Consider the following 27,947-nt stretch of genomic DNA (forward strand, 5'->3'; position numbering starts at 1 on the left):
ACTGACAATGACATAAGACAAACCAAAAAGGGTAGTTTGAAATAGCTTAGCAATGCAGCTTAAACTATATAAACAACAAAGCAAGTAAAATTCCTCACAGGTACTTCTGTGAACATTTATGAGTAATGAGGCAAATCAACCAGTGAATCTGTTTTGAACCGATTCACAGTAATGGACAGTTCAAGAAAACTAAAGTTCCAAGCTCTATTTCAATTTTTGCAATTGATGTTTAAATCAGAGATGCTGTTCAAATATCTCTGTCTTAATAATTCATGTTTATTTTTGTATCGCCAACAAGATATTGAACATTATACAGTGGGTACGGAAGTATTCAGACCCCCTTAAATTTTTCACTCTTTGTTATATTGCAGCCATTTGCTAAAATCATTTAAGTTCATTTTTTTTCCTCATTATTGTACACACAGCACCCCATATTGACAGAAAAACACAGAATTGTTGACATTTTTGCACATTTATTAAAAAAGAAAAACTGAAATATCACATGGTCGTAAGTATTCAGACCCTTTGTTCAGTATTTAGTAGAAGCACTCTTTTGATCTAATACAGCCATGAGTCTTTTTGGGAAAGATGCAACAAGTTTTTCACATCTGGATTTGGGTATCCTCTGCCATTCCTCCTTGCAGATCCTCTCCAGTTCTGTCAGGTTGGATGGTAAACGTTGGTGGACAGCCATTTTCAGGTCTCTCCTGCGACGCTCAATTGGGTTTAAGTCAGGGCTCTGGCTGGGCCATTCAAGAACAGTCATGGAGTTGTTGTGAAGCCACTCCTTCCTTATTTTAGCGGTGTGCTTAGGGTCATTGTCTTGTTGGAAGGTGAACCTTCGGCCCAGTCTGAGGTCCAGAGCACTCTGGAGAAGGTTTTCGTCCAGGATATCCCTGTACTTGGCCGCATTCATCTTTCCCTCGATTGCAACCAGTCGTCCTGTCCCTGCAGCTGAATAACACCCCCACAGCATGATGCTGCCACCACCATGCTTCACTGTTGAGACTGTATTGGACAGGTGATGAGCAGTGCCTGGTTTTCTCCACACATACCGCTTAGAATTAAGGCCAAAAAGTTCTATCTTGGTCTCATCAGACCAGAGAATCTTATTTATCACCATCTTGGATTCCTTCAGGTGTTTTTTAGCAAACTCCATGCGGGCTTTCATGTGTCTTGCACTGAGGAGAGGCTTCTGTCGGGCCACTCTGCCATAAAGCCCCGACTGGTGGATGGCTGCAGTGATGGTTGACTTACTACAACTTTCTCCCATCTCCCGACTGCATCTCTGGAGCTCAGCCACAGTGATCTTTGGGTTCTTCTTTACCTCTCTCACCAAGGCTCTTCTCCCCCGATAGCTCAGTTTGGCCGGACGGCCAGCTCTAGGAAGGGTTCTAGTCGTCCCAAACGTCTTCCATTTAAGGATTATGGAGGCCACTGTACTCTTAGGCAGCAGAAATGTTTTTGTAACCTTGGCCAGATCTGTGCCTTGCCACAATTCTGTCTCTGAGCTCTTCAGGCAGTTCCTTTGACCTCATGATTCTCATTTGCTCTGACATGCACTGTGAGCTGTAAGGTCTTATATAGACAGGTGTGTGGCTTTCCTAATCAAGTCCAATCAGTATAATCAAACACAGCTGGACTCAATTGAAGGTGTAGAACCATCTCAAGGATGATCAGAAGAAATGGACAGCACCTGAGTTAAATATATGAGTGTCACAGCAAAGAGTCTGAATACTTAGGACCATGTGATATTTCAGTTTTTCTTTTTTAATAAATGTGCAAAAATGTCAACAATTCTGTGTTTTTCTGTCAATATGTGGTGCTGTGTGTACAATAATAAGGAAAAAAAATGAACTTAAATGATTTTAGCAAATGGCTGCAATATAACAAAGAGTGAAAAATTTAAGGGGGTCTGAATACTTCCGTACCCACTGTATATTATTAATTATTTGATGTGACACTCAGCCGTTGTCTGAAATGCCCAAGCTTTCAGCTTAACAACAAGCTATGTTACTAAGCCTTGATTTTCATATTCTGCCATCCACAAGATGTTTCCCACATAACCCCCCAATTGTTTAGGAGCTCAATGAGAACCAGTCCACCCCCAAGAAGGAGAAGCAGGAGTGGCTGTCGAAGCAGAAGGAGAACTTTCAGCACTACCAGGCAGAAGAGGAGGCCAACCTACTCCGCCGCCAACGCCAGTACCTGGAGCTCGAGTGTCGCCGTTTTAAACGCCGAATCCTTATTGCAAGACACAATGTGGAGCAGGATCTTGTACGGGAGGTAACGTGCCTTTTCTAATGATTGGAAAATTTATATTTTGCTCAAATTGTAGTGATGAACTACACCTGTCGGTTACTACTTTTATACAGTATGTCCAATAAAATCTCCTTTAGACCAGTTAAACGTAATTGGAAAAAAATGTTGTACTGAGAAAAGGTCTAGAATAATTTTGTTTGCAGTTGCCATGTGGTTTGATATTTTGCATCTAATGCAATAAAACTGACATTTTTAAGGGTGACATAAGTGTTTTTGGGGCCTTCATTTATGTTGCACCTTTTGTTTTTGTACCCCTCTGAACCCCTCTGTTTTTTGTCTGTTCTTCCTTGATTCAGGAGCTCAATAAGCGTCAGACGCAGAAAGATCTGGAACATGCCATGCTGCTCCGCCATCATGAGTCCATGCAGGAGCTGGAGGTGAGGCAGCTGGGTACCATCCAGAAGATGCGTACAGAGCTGATCCGCTTGCAGCACCAGACGGAGCTCACCAACCAGTTGGAGTACAACAAACGCAGAGAGCGAGAGCTGCGCAGAAAACATGTCATGGAGGTCCGACAACAGCCCAAGAGCCTTAAGGTATGTTGCACAATAAAGGGCCATTGTCTTGTGGCTATGCTGAAAACTGTTTAAAGTTTTTTCACCCATAAAATGATAATTCTATCACCATTTACTCACCCTCATGTATGAATTGCACTGCTTTTATAGTGCATACTTTTTGTTGCATACTAGTTTTTGTAGTGTATACTTGTTTTGTCGTGTATATTTTGGGCATACTAGTGCAGTGTACACTACCAAGGTAATGCTAGTTTTGTTATGTAGCTACTAGTTTCTTTTGCTTTCTGTTGTTCTCATGGCTCTCGCCTGCTTCTTCTGTTTTCTACACTAGTCAAAAGAGCTGCAAATCAAGAAGCAATTCCAGGACACATGTAAGATTCAGACACGACAATACAAGGCCCTGCGTAACCACCTCCTGGAGACCACGCCCAAGTCTGACCACAAGCTTGTGCTGAAGAGACTGAAGGAGGAGCAGACCAGAAAATTAGCCATCCTCGCTGAGCAATATGACCATTCCATCAATGACATGCTCTCCACACAAGCCGTGAGTGACCTACCTTTACCGGAAAAGTGCTGACATCATTTTTTAAGTGTGAAAGTAGCTATAGGTAGTATCAATAACCATTGTTTAACATCACATTCTCCATCTTTTAATGTTAAATGTAACACCACATTCTGTCTTGCTCATCAGCTGCGTTTGGATGAAGCTCAGGAGGCTGAGTGTCAGGTGCTAAAGATGCAGCTGCAACAGGAGCTGGAGTTACTGAATGCCTATCAGAGCAAGATCAAGATGCAGACCGATGCACAGCACGACCGTGAGAGGAAAGAGTTAGAGCAGAGGGTCTCACTGCGGAGAGCTCTACTTGAGCAGAAGGTATATTAACCCTTTAAGCTCGGATTGGCAGCGGGCAAGGGGAGAAAAAATAGTTATTAAAATATTAATATCTACAGTCTTGACCAACACAAAATAGGTATTCTACAAAATGATACCAAACAATTGACCCAAACAATTGAAACCATTTTGAAGGACAGATCCCAGTTGCAAGAAACCCCTGAATTATAATTGTAAGGGTTTTGTCAATTAAACCCTGTACACACATGCAGCGACTTCCAGCGACAAAGAAATCTCATCTCATTCATTTTCAATGTGAGCTGGCGACACGAGCGACAGTGACCTCTTGCAACTAGATGGGGCCGTGGCGAGCGAAGCAACAAAGTTGAGAAAAGTTTAACTTTATGCAAATGATTAGCAACTTTCAAGAGCAGCAACCAATAGGAGTGAAGAGGGTGTCAGCAGAGCTCATATCATCCATCTCCTAGTCTAGTGCAGGCAACACAGAGGAGACGTTATTTTTTCTATGAGTGTTTACACTGTTATATATGATTTGTCTGTAATCATATACATGCATATGATAAAAATGATGCGTGGAAAAGAAATTGTCGGCAGTCTGAGTTAATCATATATTGATAGATTGTTCAACTTTTTAATGTTATAATGTATTTAGCACTGCTGCAGTTCATATAAAAACACTCCCCTGCAAAATGTGCATTTTTAGGGACAAGATAACTGATGACTTGTCAAATTAGAATGAAATTGTTGTTTTACCAGCAAAACCCCTTACCTGTGATCATATTTTCAAAAGATATTGCCAGACGTGCAGTCCACCAATAACGTTAGAGCGACAGCAGCAGAAATGCCCATTAGCGACTTCATAGAGACTAGCGACATCAAGCAATAAAGTCACTGCATGTGTCTACAGGGCTTAATGGTTTACTCAAAGGCATTTCACACAAAAATGAAAATTATTTATTATTAACTCACCCTAATATCATTCCAAACCTGTGGAACACAAAAGGAGATGTTTACCAGAATGTATAATGATAGTATATTATCATTTCCATTATCAAATGGAAAGTGAAAAAGTCTTGGAACAACTTGAGGGTGAGTAAATCATGACCCAAATGTCATTTTTTTTGTGCGCTTTTTAACTGAAAGGCTTTTTTGGCATTTAAAAGTAACCTGATCTGTTGTTGTCTGTTTCTGTCAGATTGAGGAGGAGATGGTTGCTCTACAGAACGACCGCTCTGAGCGCATCCGCAGTCTCTTGGAGAAACAGGCTCGGGAGATCGAAGCGTTTGACTCTGAAAGCATGCGTCTGGGCTTCAGCAACATGGTGCTGTCCAGCTTGGTTTCGTCCGACGGATACAGCCACAGCTTTCCGGGGGCCCAGAGCAACTGGGGCTCCCAGCATGGTGCAAGCTCTCAGGTGTCACACAGGGGAGGTGGCTCAATCAGTGGAGGGCACCATGGTGGCAGCCAGCATGGTTATCACCACCATCACCACCACCCAAGCCAGAGCGGCTCTATTCAACAGCCCTGGGGTCACGGCCTGTCTTCAGGCGGGCCGCCTCCCTGGGGGCACCATGGGTCTGGGGGCAGTCAGCGCTCAAGCGGGGGTGGTGGTGGGCTACGAAACAGTCCCCAGGCGGTACAGCGGGCCTCAGGGGGCCGCAGTGAGCAGGGTATAAGCAGGAGCACCAGCATCGCCTCTCAGATTTCCAATGGCTCACACCTGTCCTTCACGTAAGACCACCCGCTGCTCTCCCACAACACCCATCTTAAATTACCCTGAATGCCATAGGGGAAGGGATACAGGGGCACCATGGTCAAAGGGGGACCTGGAGGAAAAAACAGTCTACTTTTCTCTTTTCTACCCATTCCTATATTTCTTGTCTTCTGAATATGTTTTATAGACCTAGTAAGCACAAAAATGTATCCATTGTAGTTCCACTTATAAGGATGTCAGCCAGAAAGGCACGTACAAGGTTCTGGCCAGTTGTTTCTTCAAATATCAAACTTCAGTTAGAATTCAGATTACTTTTCTAATTCACTTTGTGGTGATGAGAAAAATAGCAATGAATTCAGATAAGACGCTGTTTTAGTTTGATATGAGAAAGTTAGTGATGTTGAGATTGAATATATGAATGCTGTGCATTACCTCTCACAGGTGAGAGGAAGAACTCTGGGTATTGTATGCAAGGGTTTTTATCCTAGTCTTATTTGCAGGTACTTTCCATTGGTTTTTGGTTGTCAGAGAGAGTTGGTGTGGAGTACATATAATTTCCTTAGAAATAAAGATTCATAAGAAAACAATTGTAGGTGTGTGTATGTATGTATATATATATATATATATATATATATATATATATATACACACATTACGTAAGATTATATAAACTTGAATGGTTGGATACCAGAATGTGAAAGAATCGAGCTTTACCGTGCACTTGACTTTTAGTTTAGCTTAGATGTTTTTGTTTTAAATACAGGTGATATTAATTCAAATGTGTTAATAAACAGTATGCTTTACTTTTTTGTGCCACAACATATTTTACCTTTTGAAAATATACTGTGAAATTCCAATACATCAGCTGCCAGGATTGTATCTTTTGATGGCTGTAGTTGATAAGAATGAAAGAGACCTACTTATGTTGCCATGCATTCCCATCTTTCCACAGGTCCAGGTAGCCAAAAACACAAATCTGGGTAGGGATAGAGAGTAGAATGCCAGCTTAAAATACTGCTGCTCATTCACAGTGAATGTATTAACATTGATCTGTTTCTATTGGCTAGAAGAACATTCTAAGATCAAAAGATACAAGCATTTTAATGTGGAGATATTTTGGAGGATTTGAAAAGTAGGGTTTTTTCTGTCCTCGACTGCATACATGGGTGAATCTCATTATAAATTCTATATTAATATCTTATATAAATAAAATATGTATTATATGAAATGTATTAAAAAAAATAGATATTATTTCAAACGTAAAGTATTTATACATCATGGCAGTATTTTCTGGCAGTACAATATTGCTTTATTACAGTAATTATAATTTCCATTGAGAATAATGGAATAACTCTCAAAAACAAAACTAATGTAAAATGTCTGGATACATTACAATAATGAGAAATTGGGGACTGAGAATGTGTTTAATTGTCATGAAAATGTCAAAAAGCAAAAAAAAGAGTTTGTGGTGAAATATGACCTGGACCTGTTTTTGTGAGATTCATCCAAATAGAGTGAAAAATCAGCAGGATTTTGTGTGTGACAAGAGCTGGTCCAGTATATTAATGCTAATTTTAGTTTTTTGATTTAGAGATGCCAAAGTTAACAATCGCAACTATGCAAGAGGAGAATAGCCTGTTCCGTTCACTTTTGTGTTTTTACCTCTTCTCTCGGCGAACATTGCAAACCTGAGTTTAACGTCACAGAAAAGCACTTTACCATCCCTTTCTACTCTTCCACTTTATTGATCGCTACAATCACATACAAGCAGGTCTCCTGAACCTCTGGTGCCCCCTCCTCCCCTTTCTCAGGCTGGGTTTCACAAGCGTGTGTTGTGTGGATTTTAAGGGTGGGGAGGTCTAGGTTGGGTAGGCCTGAGATGGCTGAATGTGTTTTTGCTGGACGGGTGGGTGCCGCTGCTGTTGTCCCTGCAATGCCTTTTGTCTCTTCCGAGCCCACCCCAGAGCTCCGGCAACTGCTGCCCGACCTCACCCTCCAACTGAACACTTATCACAGCATGTAGAAAATTGAGAAATCTACAAGGAAAAATGTCAGAAAGCATAATAAAACATTGTTATGGTGAAAGGGTATACAGTCAGGATGTATAGGAATAAGTTTGTGTATATTGTATATTTAGAAATTTAAATAAATGGAAATCAAGACAAACCCAAGTTAAATCTAGTCTAAAATGTAATTGCTTGAATGTGAAGAAAAAAGAAAAAACAACTTGGTCTCTAATATTGATTATTTAAAAGGAAAAAAATATATATAAATATAGACACAAAGCTTACTCTCAGAGGTGTCAACACCCCGTTCATTTTACTGAAACTTAAATGTCATTTTTAGTGTCATTCAAAACTAGAAAAAAAATTCATAACTGCCATCACGCATATCTCAAATGACTTCCAGGACTTTGGTGCAGTACCCTTTCAGTTTTAAATTGGACTTGTTTGAGAGAATGAATCATGCTCTTGGTCATAGAGCACAATTGTCATCCCTGAGCACCTTGCTTGGCACACTGCTGGTATATGCATGGGATTACAGATTACATGAGATGCCATTAAGCTATCCGTCTATAACTATAAGCAACTGAGCCAATCCTAGGCCAAATGTAACAAATGAACATGGCCATGACTAGTAAAATGTAATCTGAAACAACATGCCTATTAAAACACTGGCCGTAAACTCAAAATGTCATAACAGCAGCTTTACTTTCCGAAAGTGACATTCAGGTCACAGTCTTTCTGCTGTAGTCTATTATGCCTGAATGATAAAGCATGATCATGAAGTATGATCCAAAAGAGAGAGATGTGCCCTTTTATTAAAGAGAGTAAATATCTTTGAAAGCCTTTCTCATCCTGTTTTAAAGACCCCTTTCAAAGCATGAAAATAATGGGATGAGTAATAACGGGGGTACATCTCTTTACAGTGCGATTACCAGTATTTCAACTGTTTTGTTTTGATGGCCACTGTCTCCTTTTTTCCTGTTTAAACATTACCATAACAATCCATATAGAACCTGTATTAAAATGTATAGATTGTGGGGGGGGAAACTGAATGTTGCAGAGATTACAAAAATTGTTATGGCTGTTCATAACAAAAAAAAACTAAACAAGTGAATTAAAATGTACAAAAACTTCTAAAAACTTGAGGGGGACAAATGTAATGTTTTGTTTGTAATTACTCCTTTTGTTGGCAGAGGGCTACTGGACAAAGAAATCAACTGTAATAAAGTAATTTTAGTACATCTTGGTTATATCATCTGTTTGTGTAAACACGTGTGTGTGTGTGTGTGTGTGTGTGTGTGTGTGTGTGTGTGTGTGTGTGTGTGTGTGTGTGTGTGTGTGGAATGTTTAAGCCCAGGACCAAATTGATGAAGCGATCATCTGTGTTCCGCAACTGCTTACGGGTCCTTGAATATATAGTATAACGTGTGAGCAAGGGCAGCCGGTGGAATTTCTGGTGCCCTCCTAGGGAGTTGGTGCCCCATGCAGACTGCGTAGTATGCGTATAGGGAGCGGCGGTACTGTGTAAGTCTAAAAAAGGGTAGCTAAATTGTAGCAAAATGTAATCTTTCCTACGTTTCCTATTTTATGATCAAGATTCAGGTTGATTATCGTATTGATTACTATTACTACAAAAGGCTTTTAAATGGATAATCACATAAAATAATTAGAATTCTCTCATCATTTACTCACCCTCATGCCATCCCAGATGTGTATTACTTTCTATCTTCAGCAGAACACAAATGAATATTTTTTTAGAAAAATATTTCAGCTCTGTAGGTCTATAAAATGCAAGTGAATGGGTGCCAAATATTGGAAGCTCCAAAAAGCACATATAGCCATCATAAAAATTAATCCATACGACTCCAGTTGATTGATTAATGTCTTCTGAAGTTAAATGCTAGGTGTAAGAAATAGATTAATATTTAACACTTTTTTTTAATTTTTTTTTTACTAAAAATATTCACTTCGGGCCAGCTGTGGTTTGCACGTTGACGAGTGTGGACATGCGTGTGTCCATCTTGTCTATCAATAAGTGTCCTCTTACTAGGAGATCCAGAACATTTTGTTCCTTCCCTTTAAAGCCCAATTTATACAATGGAAGAAGCCAAACTTTTTCTCCCGAACAAACTATAGCACCATAAGCAAACAATGCCTTTAGTACTACAGGCAGCGTTATATTTTAATTGTTGAAGTGACGTAACTGAAGTTTGTCGACACTCAAGAGGACGATAATGTAATTTCCAAATTTCAACTATGAATAGTTTTAACCAATCAACAATGGTTTTCATCTAGCCAAATTCTCTTAGGTCAAGAATGTTAGGGATGTCTGAACTGGACAAATATCACCAAACGAACACACATCAGTGCATTTTGTCATTATTTTTAAACATCTCCACAGGAGTACTCCTTTTCTCTTCACTTGTCTCAAATGTTTCCTGACTTATGATACTCCATTTTTCTCTAAAATTACTTTCAAAAGTAATTTTGTGACTTTGGTAGGAAGTCCACCACTCTGGAATCTGCTATGCTCATAGTATGCCACCTATTGCTTTCATTTAGTGAGTGTAGGACCTTTTCCATGTAAAATCCTTCTGCTCCTCTTCAAATGTGAATATGTCAGAGGGAGTTGAGATCTGTCCTCTTCGTGAACTTAAGATGGGCCTTTTCTCAGCAAGACTGACCTTCTTCTAGACAGCACAGCACTGGAGCTAAGCCTCGGGCCCTGGCTAACACATTGTCCAACAACTCCATCCTGAAGCCTTTTCTTCTCCTCTACTCCAATGAATTTGGTAGAAATATTCCAGCACTGCAGAATTGCTCCAGGACGCACTACCTCCATGTTTATTCTCATGCATAATGCCACAATGACCTCCCTTGACTGTCTGGACCAGCAGAAAGTAAGGGCTATTGTGAAAAATTGCTTCCGGTAGAGGGGAGACTGATGGCAATATTGGGGCATCTTTGCTATACAAACAAAGCACTGACACTGCCAATACATCTGCATCTCCCAGAGGTTCATTCCTCTCCTAGTAACTTGCCCAGTCCAGCTTCATTGATAGTCTTGAAGTATCCTTTCCAATATGGCCAACTAAGTCGGACATGTTGTTATCTGAATTCGTAGCAGGACAGAACATGAATTCTTCCATATTTCTCAAGGATTTGCAGCGTAGAATTTTTGTGACCTCCATCGCAGAGCTCAAAGCGGTTGCATACCTGTGGATAACAGTGTTACAGTGGCTTAACTTGGGTTGCGGTCACTACCATTGCCGTCACTTGAATGTTTATATGCACAGTTACAATCAAGCTATAGCAGGTATTTGCATAGCTGAGCTAGTCTTCATCTGTCTGCCCAAGTACACATGATGCAATGCGGAATCAAATATTTGAAGAAAGGTCATCAATCGAGGAAGAGCTGGTAATACACGTCAAGCGCCACCTGTCTTTCAGAGCATGTGAACAACACAGAGTCCAATTGTGGTCCGATTAACAGGTATGCATGCTGGACGAAGCCAGCATTATCTATGTCTGTTAGTCCGACTTTGCAAAATTATTTCAGAATAAAGGGCTTGCATGACATTTTAAAAATACTAATTGTTTTAATCTATTTAAAATAGAACTTTTAAAGTGCATGTAAATGTACTAATTGCTACACTGTTTCTCTACGAGACGTTGTAACTGCAGTCAGTCTAACTTTCAGAAAGGTTAGCGACATGATCTATTTATGGCAGCTGTTTTAAACCTTATTGTATTTACACAGAATACAAGTTGTTTTTTTGTTATCAGAACGTTCTTGCGACATTATATGATTTATAAGTAATTGATGATGGACAGTCTAGTAAAAAATTCAGTTAGTGAACTGGACAATTACTGCATAGCAAATAGGTTTGCACATTTCTGAAATATTCTTGATTGTTGAATAGAATACAAGCATATTTTTCCGTACACAGACTAAAAAGAGCTTATTTGTATGTGTGAGCATACAGTTACATAAGTTAGAATAGATGTGAATGATTTGTTGCGTTTCTTTTCATGAAACCGAAAAAAATAAATATGAAAAACGATTCGTAAAAGTAAATGCTTACGATTAAAACAAGCCTAAATAAAACATGATCCGATGCATATATCTTGATGTAATCTTTAAGGAGCGACTTGACATGCAAAACGGTGGAAGACAGCGATTCCTGGGTCTTAGTGCCTGCTACATGCACCCTCTGTTAAGCTGTAAGTGCAACAATGCGATTTTGAATAGGTGCGACATATATTCAGGTATGACTTCATTTCCAGAAAATACAGTTCTTGCAAAGAAGAACTGTGATCCAGAATCTGCATGCAAGGAAATACCTACACCAGGGATATCCAACTCAGGTCATGGAGAGCTACTGCAGAGTTTAGTTCAGGAGTGTTTGATTAGGGTTGGACCTAAACTATGCAGGACGTTTGCCTTCTATGTCTGGAGTTGATTAGCCCTGACCTACAGCATGGATTATTCTGAATTTGTTCATAATTGCTTACCTGTTTATTTGAAGCTTCCTGTAAATGAGGGTGTAAAGAACCGAGGAGGAGGCGAGAACCGGCTTGATAATATAAATAATATTTTAATAATAAACTTAAACAGAAGACAACAACACACACATGACGGACAACGATCTCGCTCTCCCGCACAATCCTCCGCAGTCAGCCTTTATCCCTCTTGGAGGCTTGATTAGCCTGATAAGGGACCGGGTGTGTAGAATCACGATCCGGCCCCGCCAGATATGAGAGCAGTAACCCAGATCCAGAGCCCTTACTGATTGCAAGCAGAGTTGAGGATGGACGGTGGCTCTGTAGGTATATTTTTGCCTGCATAAGGTCAGAGGGATTTCCAAATTCCTGGTAGCATACAGTAGTCAGAGGGCAGCCACCATGACCATGACGATGGAACACCACAGGATAGAAATCCTGCGGCTAAGTGTGAAGCAATTGTGAAGTTACTCGGCCCAAACCATTGGGAATCAGAATAACAATTGCTGGATTGCTAGAGTGAAGGCCTAGAAGTCTTCCTCCTGGTTGAAGTTCCCTTTTGGCTTGAGTTTGTTGGTCCATCAGACATACAGCCCAGTCCAGGGCCACAAAACATCCATGTTGGCCATGGCTGTGGGTCTACAGATCAGTTTGACCTGTTGTTCTTTAAAGGGTTTGGGAGTTTCAGGGGTCTACAGACCATAACAAACATACAGCGACCCAACTTTTGAATAGTTATTTCTGCAAGATGGCGAAGTAGAATCACAATTAGGACCAGAAGCAGAGAAAGTAGCAGGCAGAATAAGTACTTGAAGAAGTCCTGGTGGCATAGTGGGCTAAAGCACATAACTTAATCAGAAGGTCGCTGGTTCGATCCCCACAGCCACCACCATTGTGTCCTTGAGCAAGGCACTTAACTCCAGGTTGCTCCGGGGGAATTGTCCCTGTAATAAGTGCACTGTAAGTCGCTTTGGATAAAAGGGTCTGCCAAATGCATAAATGTAATATAAGTACTCCCACATTTCTATGATGTAAAAATACTTGCTCCCAAACATCTAGCCAGCAGGCCTACGTCAAGCTGGACAGTGCGCACACCTTGGAACAATGGTTTCTTCTGCAGTGAGCAAGTGAAACAACTCAAAAGATCTTTAAACCAAATGTTCTGTCCTACTTTCACTAGTGAGTCCACCTAAATGTACTTGCACCTCCACCCACTCCAAACATGTTTGCTCCCCCCTCCTCCAGGAATCATTAACAAATCTTCGATGCACTGCTTTTAGCCATTGCAAGCATTCTGGAACTAATGGAGTACCAGAGGTCAAACTGATCAGTTTTTTTTGGTCACTTGAGTGCCTGAGCTTTTAACAGTTATTTTCTGTTACTGCCATTCTGTAATCCAATCCCGGTGTTGCAGTGGTGGAATGCATTGACGATTTACCATTATCGGCCCACTATAGATACCTGAGAGGTCAAAAGACCTTGAGAATATCAGCCCAAACCATTACATTTGCTGCTGGGTAGTTTATAAACCAGATGAGTTAGGAAAAGGACCTGTTGTTTATGTGCCTAGAAATAAATGATCTTGCCACAGGCAGAATAATGACTCATGGAAAATGGAATGTGTGTGCGTATTTTTAGCTAGTTCAAAATTTTAAAAGCATAAAACAATGGAAAACATTTTTTCATACAAAAAGTTTTATTCAAACCATAATAACACAAATTATAATCTACATAAAACAAAAAATAATGTCTTTGGTTTTGATATTTTGTTGTTTTTTTCATGTTTTTTTTTCCTTTTCTAGAATATATTTACATTTTGAAATGTTAAACCGAAGCCACGTGAGTTTTAATTGTGTTGGTCAAAGCTGGAAAGGCAGAGGTGTGTGAAGTGACAGGTTATCAACATTGTAAAAGCCAATAATGCAAGCACTCCTCAAAGAGGAGGGACAATTGGGACATGCTCTCTATGCAAACATCCTTTTGTCATGTAGGCCTTGATTATTAGATTTAGCTTATACAAAGGTGTGAATTGATGTGTAAAGATTTGCTCTGAAGCCATAGGCAACTGACTTAAAGGAATATTTCCAAAAATGAAACTGATTTAATCATTTATTCACCCCTCATTTCATACCTGTATTATTTTTCTTTCATGGAACCCCAAAAGAGATATTTAGCAGAATGTCCAGGTTGCTCTTTAACATAAAAGGAAAGTGAATAGGCATAGGATTGTCAAGCTCCAAAAAGTGCTAAAAAGTAGTTGACTTGTAGTTACATGCTGAAAATCTTCTGCCACAGCTTTCAAATCTCATTGCGTTCAATTCAAAACATTCAAATGTGTTGCATCGCAATCAGGCAGGAGGCACATTACACCAATGATGTTTGACACACTGATGTCTCATCCAGCTACAATATGTCTTGAGGCCCATATTTGAACATAGATAAAGGAGAATTACTTTTGAGATTTAAATTAGATTTATTTATTTGTTTAACACAAATATACTCTAACTTATGGACCATTTTATGGTTCTTTATAATGCTTTTGTCATTTTTGAAGCTTGACAGCCCCAGTTCCCATTCACTTTCATTGTATAGAAAAGAGTTCTTTGAACCTTCTGCTAAACATGTCCTAAACATACATTTGGAACTACATGATTACATGGAACTAGGTGAGTAAATGATGTCAGAATTTTCACGTTTGTGTGAACTATGAAATGGCAATAAGTGATGTGCAGTACCCTTACAGAGCTTACTAATGTCCTGACATATCATAGTAATGTCATAGATCTTGCTTGGCCAGAGCTGACCAAATAAAAGCTACATATGCTACTATCTGATCTCAGGTCCTGGTTTTTACAATGAGGTATGTTCACATAGACTACCAAAGAAATTGTGATTGTTAACTACAGGAAGCTGCAGCTCCGTTTCTTTTATCATTCTTTGTCTACATTTTAAGGTTACAAAGCTGCAAGTACATACAAGCATTTGTAATTCCTCAAATGAAGGCAGCCTTTACCTAACTATTACAAAGCTGTCATAAAGGCCTCTTGATAAACGTATGATTCCTTAAACATTAAAGGAATTATAACTTACACTGTGTACTACCACACAGTATTACCTGAACTACTATAAAGCAGCAGGATAACATCATAAGTGCCTTTGTAAAATGAATCTTTTAATGCTCCAAAACATTACCAAAATGCCTAATTTTGGGAACAGCAACTATTAGGGATTTATTAAGTCAAATGGCGGTTCAGTTATGGAACTAGAGTTGCAGTGTTAACTAGGATAAAAAGAATCATAGCTGGGGTTATCTGGGGTGGCTTGGCCTATCAGTGCTCATAATTTAGTTGTTTGGGTTAGCAGTGAATTGGTCAGTGTGCATAGGCTAAGTTAGCTTTATTGATGCGTTTAAACTGTGCCATTAGTATACTTGGACAGCTTATTCTCTAAGTCACAGATTCGCTTCTCCTGAGAAAGAACTGTGGCCTTCAGACTTTTGATCTCCTCAACAAGCTTCTCCAACAACTGAGGCTAGAGATTGAAAGAGATAGAGAATGAACAGGGAAGGAAAAAAGGACAGATGGAAAGAAGAAAACAGAAGAGTGACAGGAGTGGTTGAGGACAGAGAGGGAATAAAGCAAGAGATCTAGTCAAGGGCATGTTTAATCAGGAAAAGAACTACATGACTTCTAATGAAGTTTCTATGGCACTTTCCATAAATAGGGTACAAAATTGTGTCTGAAGCTATACAAATATATATATTTAAATTAAAGGACGGCGAAAGGATAAATAAAACATTTTGATCATCAATCTTAGAAGTTCAAGCAAAATATGACATGGGCTGCTTACATTTCTGAGGTAGGCAATTTTTGCAATCCTTTTTCCAAAATGTGGAACATGTCTATATACAGTGAAACCCAGACTGGTGTAATTTTGTAGTAATAAACATTTAATAAACATCCAGGGTTGCAAGTTTAGTATAAATTAAGCTGACATTCAATAAGGGATAGCTAGTTTGGGACCAAATTTTGGTTTGTAGTTACTGATAAACGTAGCATGACTAGAAATTTTATTTAATTTAGGAAGCACGGTTGAAAGTTGAGCTTCATGAATGCAGTCAACACAACAAATAAAAAAAAATAGATATAATTAAAAGTGTCAAAATGATGTTACTTTTTGGGTTTTACAATTTTAAGGAATGTTCCATTTTTTGTTATTAGGAAATATAATGTGGCAAAATGTGAAAATCTGAATTTCAGAATTTGTGCATAATCGCTTTTTTTAATCTGTTATTTGAAATATTTAATGTAATCAAATTACTTTTTAGTTAAAAAAGTAGTATAAGGCATTACATTTTAAATTCTTGTGATCAGATTAGTTACTGACTTTCAGTGAAAATAATTACTTTAAATTACAGTACTTGTGCTAAAGTTATATGTATAAAACATTTAAAATATAAATTCATACACGTCTGTTAGCGTTTCTGTGAGAGCTGAAGGGTGTGTGACAATGAATGAGGAAATATAGACATTCTGAAAACTTTTCTAGGAAAAGTGATTTATAAAGTAACTTAAAAGTAAAATAATTAGTAATGTGATTACTTTTTTAAATGAAGTAATCAGTCATTTGTAGTGGATTACTTATTTTGAGTAACTTGATGTTTTTAAAACTAGCTACTATTAAAATTTTATTTAACATATCTAACAGTTCTCACAACAAAAAACATGGGATTTCTGCCTTTAATGATTTAATTTTTTTCAAAGCAATGGGACACCAAAGTGTACCGTATTGATGTAAAGTGCCCTATATCTGAAATGAGGTGGTGAAGGAACAAAGTTGGAAAGGAAAAAAAGAGACCAGGGATAAGCAGGAAGTTCTACTCACTGGCAAACTGCTTCCATCTACTGCAGACATGCGTCTATGTGTTGCAGGCCTGGAGTCTAGAACGTTCTTCTTGGCCACCTTTAGCTCTCTGCTCTTTGGAGGAACATAGCCATCTCTCATTGACACTAGTATGGGGTCTGCATCTCGTCCCTCTAACCATTCTTCAGGTTCCAGTGCTGGGTCTGGACCTGCGGTGTCTGGGTACAGATCATCCTGGAACAGGTCCGACTGGCATCATAAAAACAGGCAGAGAAAGAACTGATTGGATGAATTGATTTATCTTAACATTACTGATTATTTTTCACACATCTTTCACAAAATATGATCTTCTGATATGAATATTAAAAACAATACTCAGGATTTTGTTGGATTGTTGATTAAAGTCATTTGAGACTAGAATGACCTTAAACAATGATCCACTGTTTACCTTTCTGGGAACTGTCATCATGATTGGCTCACATTTTCTCTCATGGAGTTTATATAATCTATATGTAAAGAATAAAAGGCAGTGTTTACACCTCACAGTAAGTAAGCTAAAGGTGACAGAGGCAAGAAAACTTTCCACAAAAAAAAACAACAGATAAATTCAACCAATTCTGAAATGTATGAACATCACAAGGTATGACTGATAAACTCAAAGCTATATACAGATTGTTTTTTATTTCTTACTGTTAAAAATGAGGACTCTCAATATATTATAATAATGTTCCTGTAGTGAAAACATTAAGTCAAAGTATTAACTGCATTGGCAACACTTTGCATTAGTTTACAACATTAGTTAACATGAACTAAAAATGAACAATACTTTTACAACATTGACGTGTTAACTTTGACACCCCTCAAAATGCACATTTTAAAAACAAATATAAAAAAGCCTTCTCAAATTGCTTCTTATGCCCCCTCATGGCCTCATTGGTGTCTGCAGACCCCAGTTTGAAAATCCCTGAACTATACTAACACGTATTTATACATAAGTATTCCAAATCAACCACTATAACCGATTAAACTAACTGACCTGGCAATTTCACACTTGCTGACATCCACTCCTCTTTTGGGCATAAATCCCATTCCTCTCTGTGGCTCTTTGCTACTGTATGTGCTGATGTAATGCACATATGGAGGCTCCTCTGTGATCTCAAAATAGCGAATACTGCTGTCACCCTGCAGAGACAATAAAGAAGACAAACTTAGAGAAACTTTTACAGCACCAGCCTGAGTATAATAACACATAAAGATGAAACATGGAGTCATACCTTGCCACTTAGATACACAATGTTGGTGTCTGGATCATAAAAAGGCAATAAAACTCCATTACTTGTGTCCAGCTCCAGTAATGCAATGGGCTCTTCAAAATTAGTCTAAAATGTCAGAAATGAACACGTTAATTTAAATGGCAACCATTAGTTATTTGAAATAAGAGCTGAAATACAAATATGAAGATAAAGTCAAAACGTTAATTAATAACTTAATTTTGCTCAATTACCGGATCCCACAGGCCAAGCTCTCTCTGGCTCATCCTGGTGAAACCTGTTGTGAAAATGTTGCCCTCTCTGGTAAAGATAGCTCTCATTGGCCGGATGCCCTCATGTGGGGCGAGTCTCTCCTACAGAAGACAAAAGAAAAGTTTGTTTCAGTTCACTTCAACCACTTCAAATCCCTGTTAATCTTTCCTTTAAATGTTTAATTTTATTATTTATATGGACTTATTTCCTATATTATTGTCATGGACAAGAGACAGAAAAAATGGGGATGAACGAGATCTAGCTTATGTCATTATCTGATCTCTATTTACGTCCCCCGCGTAAGCACCACTGTGCAACGTGTCCAAGCACTACCCACCAGGTCATGTCTATGAATACTTACAAATATTCAAAAACATGCTATAACATGTTCTATTCTATCTGTTGTGCTGCGTCTTAGCTGTTTTTAGAATGCAGGACGTGTTTGGTCTGAACAGCCCTTAAGAGATCAAATCAAATTACATGATCTCTTGTGTAACTATGTTAGTTTACAAGTGCACCAGCACACGGTGGCTTCTCTCGTAATACATACATAGTGCAAAATGATAACACTTACCGCCACCACCTCGCCTTTGCGGGGATCACACACTCTGAGACGCCGGTCCTTGCAGGTGGTGCAGAACAGGCTGCCGTTGTAGTTCCAGCTGATGTTGTAGATGAGGTCGGGATGCTCATCCATAGTGATCAGGGGTTCTCCGGTGCCCACGTTCCAGACGATGATCAGATTATCACTGCCTGAGACACAAAGCAGGTGGATCAAACGACTTTAAACCACTTCTAATTTGCCTAATGACCACAGCACGGATATTCTGAAAACTCCCTTTGTGTCCCATGGCTAACATAATAAATATATGCAATAATAAAACAGAGTTAATGATGAATTTTCAATTCATTTCATTTTTAAAATGTAGCCTAAAATGTAGAAATTATTGAAATTCTTTCAAAGGAGTTGAAAAAGACATCAGAGTAACATTTCAAAAAAGGACCAAGGGTCACTATAGGGACATATTGCTATGAGAGTGTGTTGCTCATGTTTTCCAAACCTATATGATGTTCTTCTATGGAACATGAAAGAAAGGTTAGGCAGAATGTTCCTCAGTTACCATTCACTTTAATTGCATCTTTTATCAATACTGCCTAACAATGTCATTCTGCTTAACATCTTGGTTTGTGTTCCACAGAAGAAAGTAAGTCAAATGGTTTGGAATAACACAAGGGTACTTAAATGATGACAGAAGTTACATTTTTGGGTGAAGTATCCCTTCAGATTCTCTCCGGCCATAAAGTGAATTGTAAGATAGTGGCATTTACTATAAAAAATTGTTCAAAAATAAAAAAGTTTTAAAAGTGAAATAAAAAACAACAGTGGCAGTACGAAAACTGATCTTTACCTGCAGTGAGGAGTATGTTGCGGGCAGTGGGGTGCCATTTGATGATGCCCACCCGTTTAGAGTGGCCCTCCAATACTACAATGGGCTCACTGATGGGGCGAGAGGGGGTGTGGTCAGGAATCTGCCATACCTATGTAACAAACAAGTGTATTAACGCATATAACAAGTGAACATTAACATGATTTGCGCACTTTAATGGAAGTCGCTTTAGTATGGAAGCATCTGCAAAAACATACATAATTATGTGCATCTGTTAAAAACACAGGGTTGATAGCTATGTAAAATATATCTTTATAAAGTATCTAAACAAAGGAATGGTGAATACATTTTGGATCTATTTTATGAGCTATTAATCATTATGATTTATGTGGCATGGTCAGTTGATATATACTGCATGCTTATCATGCTCTAATAGTCATATGAGAGAGAAGGCTTTACGATTAAATTGATCGCTAATGTTGAATCAGACTCAATGTATACTTGAAGAAATCCAGAGAAGAACTGAAGATAGCATGAATAAAAGCCTCATGCTTTGTTAAATAAGTCACTCTATTTCAAACATTGGTCACTGCTCTGATGGTCATTGAAGAAGCTAATTATTAGCTTAATTTGTCCTCTAAGCATTGATTCAAAACATTTTATATGAGACTCTTACTTTTGTAATAGAGCTGTTAAATAAGCATTATCAGTCTACTAATTAAAGTTTTTGGGTAAACTTATAGATATATAGTGGTTTCCAGTATGTTTCTTTGGTATTCAGATTGCACAGATGACAGCTGCAATTAACCTCGTCTAGCAAAAGTGCATACAATGCATAGCATGCACGTTTATAATGTAATGTAATGAAATAGTGGCAATACCATTCATGTTATTATACACTGCTATTTAAAATGTTTAGGACACCAAATAATTTTTGTTTTTGAAAGAAATTGATGCTTGTGTTCGCCTAGGATGCATTAAATTGATCCAAAAACAAAACAACATTAGTAATGTTGCAAATTAGTATTACTGTTTTAAATAAATGTTTAGAATTTGTATCTTTTTATTTTAAATATAATGTTCACCCTTAATGGCAAAGCTCCATATTCAGCAGTCTTTACATCAGTCTACTAAGAATACACTGTCACCTAATCCTTAAGAAATTTGGTACTCAAGAAACTTCTTATTTTGAGAACACTTGAAAACAGTTGTGCATCTTTTTCTTATCACCTTTTCTCCGAATATGGAATGCCCAATTCCCACTACTTACTAGGTCTTAGTGGTGTCGCGGTTACTCCCCCAATCCAGATGGCGGAGGACAAGTCTCAGTTGCCTCCGCATCTGAGACATTCTATCCGCACATCTTATCACGTGTCTCACTGTGCATGACAACGCAGAGACTCACAGCATGTGGAGGCTCATGCTACTCATCTACGATCCACGCACAACTTACCCCATTGAGAGTGAGAAACACTAATCATGACCACGAGGAGGATACCCCATGTGACTTTACCCTCCCTAGCAACCAGGCCAATTTGGTTGCTTAGGAGGCCTGGCTGCAGTCACTCAGTCGAACTGGCGACTCCGGGGGTGGTGGTCAGCACCAAAACATGCTGAGCTACCCCAGCACCACAGTTGTGATTCTTAATGAATTGTGGAAATCGCAATACAGAGATGAGGTATTGAGTACACTTGCATTTATAACAAGTCACTTTATAACAACCAAAAAACAACCCCCCCCACCCCTGTTTGACATAAGAAAGGCTGTATCTAGGACAAGTGCATCAGGGTCTCTAGTTGGTAAACAGACTCCTCACAGGTCCTAAACTGGCAGATTCAATGAACAGTACATGCCAAACCCCTACAGTACAGGATTATGAACAGTGGTTTTGAAGAATACAGCATTTAATTAAATAGAAATCGTCATTTGCAATTAATAAATTTGATGCATCATTGGTGTATAGAAGCATCAATTTCTTTCAAAAGCAAAAATATCTTAAGTGTTGGACACTTAATGATTGTATGTAATGATTACCATGGCAGTGGTGTCCTCAGAGCAGCTGGCCAGGATGTTGTCATTGTGAGGACACCAGTCAATGTCCAAAACAGGCCCCGAGTGTCCAACCACAAGGGGGTAGTTTTTGTCCACTCGACCCATCTATATGAAAACAAAAATAAAAGAACATAGTTTATACTGAGTATTGTTTATCACATATCAATATTTTTGTTCAAAAGACCATTTTCCATTTTTCTAATTTAATACATTTGTCTTTATATCAAATGATATAATCAGCATTACAATTGTCTTCATACTTGGTGTGTGCCCCTTTTGCTTTATTGACAGCATGCACTTGAGCTGTCATGGACAGCAAAGCCAGGTTTTGAAATGCAAAACTTTATGATCCAAGTTTCCCCACATGATTTGAGAATGAAATCTGGAAATGGACAAAGGAAATCTGACCTTCTGTGCATATGATAAATAATGATAAATGTCACAATTTTGCTTATGTGATTAGTGGCCGAGAAATACTACAGAATCGTTAATATTTCGTATTCGTTTTACATCATTACATGTCTATGTTTAAAAAAAATGTTAAATCCTAAATCTTCGTTTGTTTCCAAGTTTTTGAACTCCACTGTACGTGTAATGTTTGTTATCCAAAACTGTAATGTAAGAGTTTTAAGACTAACTTTCCCTTTTTGTGGAAAGTGGCCTGCATGTATTGACTGAACTGATGATATCATGGCAGTTTGTGACAGAATCTCAATACACAATTTTAAGTCCATTAATCAGAAAGTCCTTGTCCTGGTCAATGATGTAACTTTCATGTTATTTTGTTATCCGTGTTCAGCTGGTGTGAACACGTGTTGGCTCTTTCTCCAGCTGCTTCTCCTCCAGTCCCTCCCCACATACTCCTGGTGTGTATTTATAACCCTGTGATGAGGCATTGAAAAGGGAGTTTTTCTTTTGGCCTGCCTGAGACTGAGCACAGGGGAGATGGCTAGCTGGGTATTTATAGCGTGTCTATCCAGGCCTGCTGATATATGCTTGTGACTCTGTGCAATGAGTCAGCAGTGAATCCAAACTCATGGACCCTTACAGAATCAAGACCGGTTCACAAAAAGATGTATGACTATGATGGGTCTGATGAAGGTCACATGAATCAGGAATAACTAGAATAAAGGTAATATTTTATATACAGTTGTTTGAATTCAAATAGCGGACACACATCATTATTTTATCATGCATTACCCTACATCAAAATAATATTTATATTATATCTACTGAGGTAACCATTGAAAGCTCACAATTAAACATGCAGATAATAAGCTCGATAAGCTTTATTAGAAAACAGTTATTTCCAAATCACAGTTTTCAGAAATCCTCATTTGTGAATGTGCAAATTATGATACATTAAAGTGTAGTAGATATGTCGACTAACATATATACTGAAAGAGTGGATAAACTGATTTCCATTGTTATACACTCTGTTGCAGTCTGCCAAAGCAGATTAAGACAGACAGCATATGTAACTTGTGTACACTGTTTCTATGGAGTTCTCCCCTGTGCCCCCCTATAAGATTAAATGGAAGCACTTTGGGGGTTGGGCAACCTTACCCCCAACTTCCATGGCTGAGATCCATATATAAAGACAAAGAATTGACAAGATTTGTTTGGCATAGTCTTTGAATGTTTGACAGATCTTACTTATATCAGCTTATTTAGTCATTAAATTAGCTATGAAAGTTTCAGACACCTGAACCCACAAATCTCCATAGTTATACCCATCTCTTTTCCATAGCAGTATGCCAAAGCCCACAATATTAAGGATCACACATTTTACTGATTATACCTTGATTAGTGGCTACATTGTCTTCAGAGAAGGTAAAACACAGAATTGTACATTTTCTGTCAGTTCTGTCCTCAAGCCACTTACCTTTGAAAGAGGCATTACCAAGAAGGCTCCGCCTCCACTGGACTCCACTATAACTGCCAAAAACTTTGGGTTAATTGCACAGAAGGAGCTGTCCCACGTCACCTTGGACACCCGTATATCATCATAACTCTGCTCCGCCTTTGCCGACTGCCCAAAAACATGCCGGAACTTACTCTGGCGCACAATGCTGCGACTCATTGCTGTGAAAAAAGAGTGGTAGGGTAGAAAAACCTGTTCAGTATATACATATTACATTTACATATATTAAAGCTCTATTAGAGCACCTTTATGTCCAGAGACAACTTGGTGTCCAGAAGCTAAATGTATTAAATCAATGTGGAATTCAACATGCCGTTAATCTAGACACAAGCACCAAACCAAGGAGCTATCTCCCTTGGCCCTGTGTAAAGTCAGAAGAAACCAAACATATTTCAGTGTACATAAACTGATGCAAATCTTGAAGATTTTCACAAGGCTCAGAAGTGTTATGGCTGCATTGCACATTTAGAATTATGTTGTCATTTAATCAGTGCTTACAGAAATCATAAGCATAGGTGAGAGCAAACATATTTTTACACAGTATTTCTTACATTAGATTTTTATTGCAAGTTCAAAAAGATTTTGTTCCAACTTTTTTTAGTCACTATCACACTCTTGAAGTCAAGAGGCTAATCAGTTTAACATTTTTGGCTACTGACTTAAGTAATTTTATGAGTGCTGTGTTATAAAAATAAAGTAAAAATGTTAATCCAATGTTTATTTATGAATATCACAATGGCACATTTAAATCATGATTAGATATATTTTGGACCAGTGAGAGCAATTTGGCTGGGAAAAACTTATAGATCAACTTTATGTGTCTGGACCACCATGGCACTCCAAGTTAAAAAAAATTCTAATAATTGTTATTTTTAGAGATTACATTTTCTCATATTGATGTACACTCACTGAGCACTTTATTAGGAACACCTGTACACCTACTTATTTATGCAATTTTCTAATCAGCCAATCGTGTGGCAGCAGTGCAATGCATTAAATCAGGCTCTGGAGCTTCAGTGAATGTTCACATCAACCATCAGAATGGGGAAAAAAATATTTCAGTGATTTCGTCTGTGGCATGATTGTTGGTGCCAAATGGGCTGGTTTGAGTATTTTTGTAACTGCTGATCTCCTGGGATTTTCACACACAACAGTCTCTAGAATTTACTCAGACTGGTGCCAAAAACAAAAAAACATCCAGTGAGCAGCAGTTCTGTGGACAGAAATGCCTTGTTGATGAGAGAGGTCAACAGAGAATGGCCAGACTGGTTTGAGTTGACAGAAATGCTACAGTAACTCAGATAACCGCTCTGTACAATTGTAGTGAGCAGAATAGCATCTCTGAATGAATACCATGTCCAACCTTGAGGCAGATGAGATACAAAAGCAGAAGACCACGTCTGGCACTTTTTTAGTACCATAGTGTTAGTAATTTAGTACTCAGTGAGTGTAAATCGCAACTAATAACTATGATAAATTGTGACTTATTTACAATCTGAACAGCTAGTATGCTAAGATGAGCCATAATTTGATTTAAAAATGGCTATCAACACATTAAAACTAATCTATAATGTGTCTTATTAAGAAAAGAATCACCATACCATTTCATAGCTGACAAGCACTGCTTTATTAGTGTCAATAAGAGCTATAATTATATGCTCATTTTTTCATTTGGTTCTCCTGAGACTGGCCTGTTTACACCGCACCCAACTTCTTTACAATTTCTACACATTTTATTAATATAAAGTGTATTTTATTTTCGTGTTTAGTCTTGGCTCACTAGATCAGTTCATCTTTAAATTAAAAACAGCTGAAGGTAATAATTAAACAATTAATCTATGGTGGTTTAAAAAAAATACTGTACATTGTAGTGTAATATCTTATTTGAATAAACTGCACTACTTTTATGCCTAGATGTCGTACTAGATAGTATTATACAGTGTTATTTAGGGAAGCTTAGAAAGATGATTGACACAAACAAACAGACACACTTTCTGCATCACTGACACAACAGCACCATAAATAGCTCCTATTAAACAATACAGACAGAGCGCAAACCATGCTGGGAAGTACAGAGCTAAAAAACAAACAAAAAATAAAAAAAAAACTACCAACTGACCACAAATGCATACAAATATAGAAATATGTAAGAACACATTAAAGTACAATTTACTTCATGTTTATTGTCCCTGTCGCAGAACATAAGTAGTTTTATTTTAGACTTATTCTACACAAACTAGTTAAACCGACTTGACAATGCAGCATTGTACACAAGGCTACTGTCCCATGTAAGAAGGCCCCCTCGCTTGTGTCTTCAGACACGATCACTTTCCTAATATAGTCATGCCAAACTGCCCCACGTGTGTCCACTCCACCAGACGTGATCACAAAGGGAACGAGTGGAAAAAATATCAATGACATGAAACAACAGGAAACGTTATTTTTCTCAATACTATGCGCACACCTGGCTTAAACCCAATAACATGCAAAACATGCTTTACTATGGTACATTATTAAGATGTCATATGACACCCACCAAACAGAGTGCGTGATAATGTCAAATCAGAACTTTCCAAAACATGCGCGTGTCGTCACAATGCAGCATTCCATAAGGTCATTCTGAAGAACTGCGTAACTGCCGATCAAATGAATCACTTACTTCTGTATTTGGAGAAATATACACTGTCTGTCTTTAAATCTCCTCTTCGCTTTCCCGTGCCGGTTAACCTTTCCGCTTTTAGATGTTTTCGTTGGCGGTCGCCGTTATTCCAGGTCAGAAACTTGGTGCGGACTCGCAGAACTAGTGCGCGAGTTCTACCTCACGAGTCGCTCATGAGAGAGAAAATGAGAGATGGATTGGAAGGGACTGAAAGAGAGGACGGTGGGGGGTGTATGGACAGGGGGATCACGGCGGCCCTGTCTATTTTCGAAACGGCTATCGGTATAAAGCCATTTCTCTCACGCCGGTGACAGGGCGATTGATAGCAGCGGGAGCACGCGCAGAGGTCAGGTGGACGCAAGCGCGCAACATAACCACAGTATTTCGTACAACCAGAGGCGTAGCAGTTATTTACTTAATATTTCATATTTGTAGTATTTTAAAGATTCAAGTATTGCAAAATTAGCTGCAAAATTAAAGGGCATCTTGTGAAGCACTTTTGCTTCTGTTTCACACATGACAATACAAGACTGAGCACAAGCTTGTACTGAAAAAATTATATAATTAATTACAATAATGACAATTATTTGACGTACACAATTGTATGTTTTACTCTGTGCTTGTGCATTGTGGGATAAATCCAAGTGGCTCGAGTGTTTAGATCCATTTAATTATTAAGTCACCATTTCTGGTGATGCCAGAATGTGGTGACAAACGAGTGTCTTGTGTGAAATGAGTTAGTCACTGAATCAACAATCAAAGAAAATTGTAATCTTTTAAAATGTGTATGTCTAAAGACCTACAAAGAGACTTTAGTAGAGGTTTTAAGCATTACAAAGCAAATCACCCTTGTGATTCATGTATAAAAAAAGTGTGTCTACATGTCCATTCACTTCAGTAAAATGCATAAGTGTTCTAAGAACACAGCAGATCTATCTTTTTCTTACAGTTTGTTGAATGGAAACCAACATATTAAAAAACAAGAGCTGATATTAAAAATAACTTTATATATTTAACACAGATCTAGTAATCTGCTTATATAGTCAAAATGAACTGTTCAAACTATTACCTCACAAACATAATGTAAAAATCATAACTTAATGAAGACTCATGCACTGATATAAACTCCACTTACAATGTGTGCTTAAAAGAAGGATTGTTCTGTTCATTTCTGCAGTGTATTTTACGTAATGCTGCCAATCAAGAATGATATGCCAATAAATAACTCTCAATTGTGTGTTCCTCATCTCTAGATTATTAATTTAGATCAACATCAATGCTGATAAAAACATGGAGAAATGAGCATTGTTGAAAGCAATGAACAGGGCCGTGTTGATTAGACTGTCTGACTGATGACCTGTTACATAAGGGTTGTTTCAGCTCATGAAAATCACCTGTGATTGGCAAAACGCAAAGAATATACAAATCCACCATCTGAACTCAGTATGGGTTTAGCTTGGAAAAGTGTGTGTGGGGGACACGTCCCTCGCGGCTTCTGCACCCTTGCGTACAATATTGTGAAATAAATCTACATTTTGGTGGTGTTAAAAAAACAAAACAATAAAAGCTGCTGATAAAGTGAGGTTATTGTCATTTATTTGTACATTGTGAACAGCTAGTTTGC

The 27,947-nt window shown here is 38.3% G+C and overlaps 2 protein-coding genes and 1 pseudogene across 3 annotated transcripts in view; 1 reads left to right on the forward strand and 2 right to left on the reverse strand.

Annotated features, from left to right (window-relative positions):
- taok1b (TAO kinase 1b) overlaps positions 1 to 8,651 on the forward strand; it is a 33,277-nt gene extending 24,626 nt beyond the window's left edge. Inside the window, exons 16-20 of the mRNA XM_052103864.1 lie at positions 2,083 to 2,286; positions 2,619 to 2,858; positions 3,169 to 3,381; positions 3,529 to 3,711; positions 4,886 to 8,651. Of these exons, the coding sequence (XP_051959824.1) occupies positions 2,083 to 2,286; positions 2,619 to 2,858; positions 3,169 to 3,381; positions 3,529 to 3,711; positions 4,886 to 5,425 (1,380 nt within the window). The 3' untranslated portion in view covers positions 5,426 to 8,651. The remainder of the gene's footprint in view (positions 1 to 2,082; positions 2,287 to 2,618; positions 2,859 to 3,168; positions 3,382 to 3,528; positions 3,712 to 4,885) is intronic.
- On the reverse strand, positions 7,305 to 26,515 carry LOC127627476 (coronin-6-like). Of its 2 annotated transcripts, none has more exons than XM_052103866.1 (11): positions 26,324 to 26,515; positions 23,626 to 23,825; positions 21,723 to 21,845; positions 19,709 to 19,838; positions 18,874 to 19,052; positions 18,281 to 18,400; positions 18,051 to 18,155; positions 17,813 to 17,958; positions 17,225 to 17,282; positions 16,798 to 17,025; positions 7,305 to 7,440 (listed from the first exon to the last, which is right to left on the reverse strand). In XM_052103866.1, the coding sequence occupies exons 2-11, from the start codon at positions 23,821 to 23,823 to the stop codon at positions 7,393 to 7,395; spliced, it is 1,335 nt and encodes a 444-aa protein (XP_051959826.1). In that variant the 5' UTR covers positions 23,824 to 23,825; positions 26,324 to 26,515; the 3' UTR covers positions 7,305 to 7,392. The 2 variants fall into 2 exon arrangements, with proteins under 2 accessions (XP_051959826.1, XP_051959825.1); XM_052103865.1 differs by lacking the exon at positions 7,305 to 7,440 and adding an exon at positions 13,800 to 15,444 and having other exon boundaries at positions 26,324 to 26,512.
- On the reverse strand, positions 9,969 to 12,743 carry LOC127627775 (protein ABHD15-like; annotated as a pseudogene).
- Positions 26,516 to 27,947: the final 1,432 nt, after the last annotated feature.

The sequence above is a fragment of the Xyrauchen texanus genome, chromosome 34 (genome assembly GCF_025860055.1).
Source record: "Xyrauchen texanus isolate HMW12.3.18 chromosome 34, RBS_HiC_50CHRs, whole genome shotgun sequence".
NCBI lineage: Eukaryota > Metazoa > Chordata > Actinopteri > Cypriniformes > Catostomidae > Xyrauchen > Xyrauchen texanus.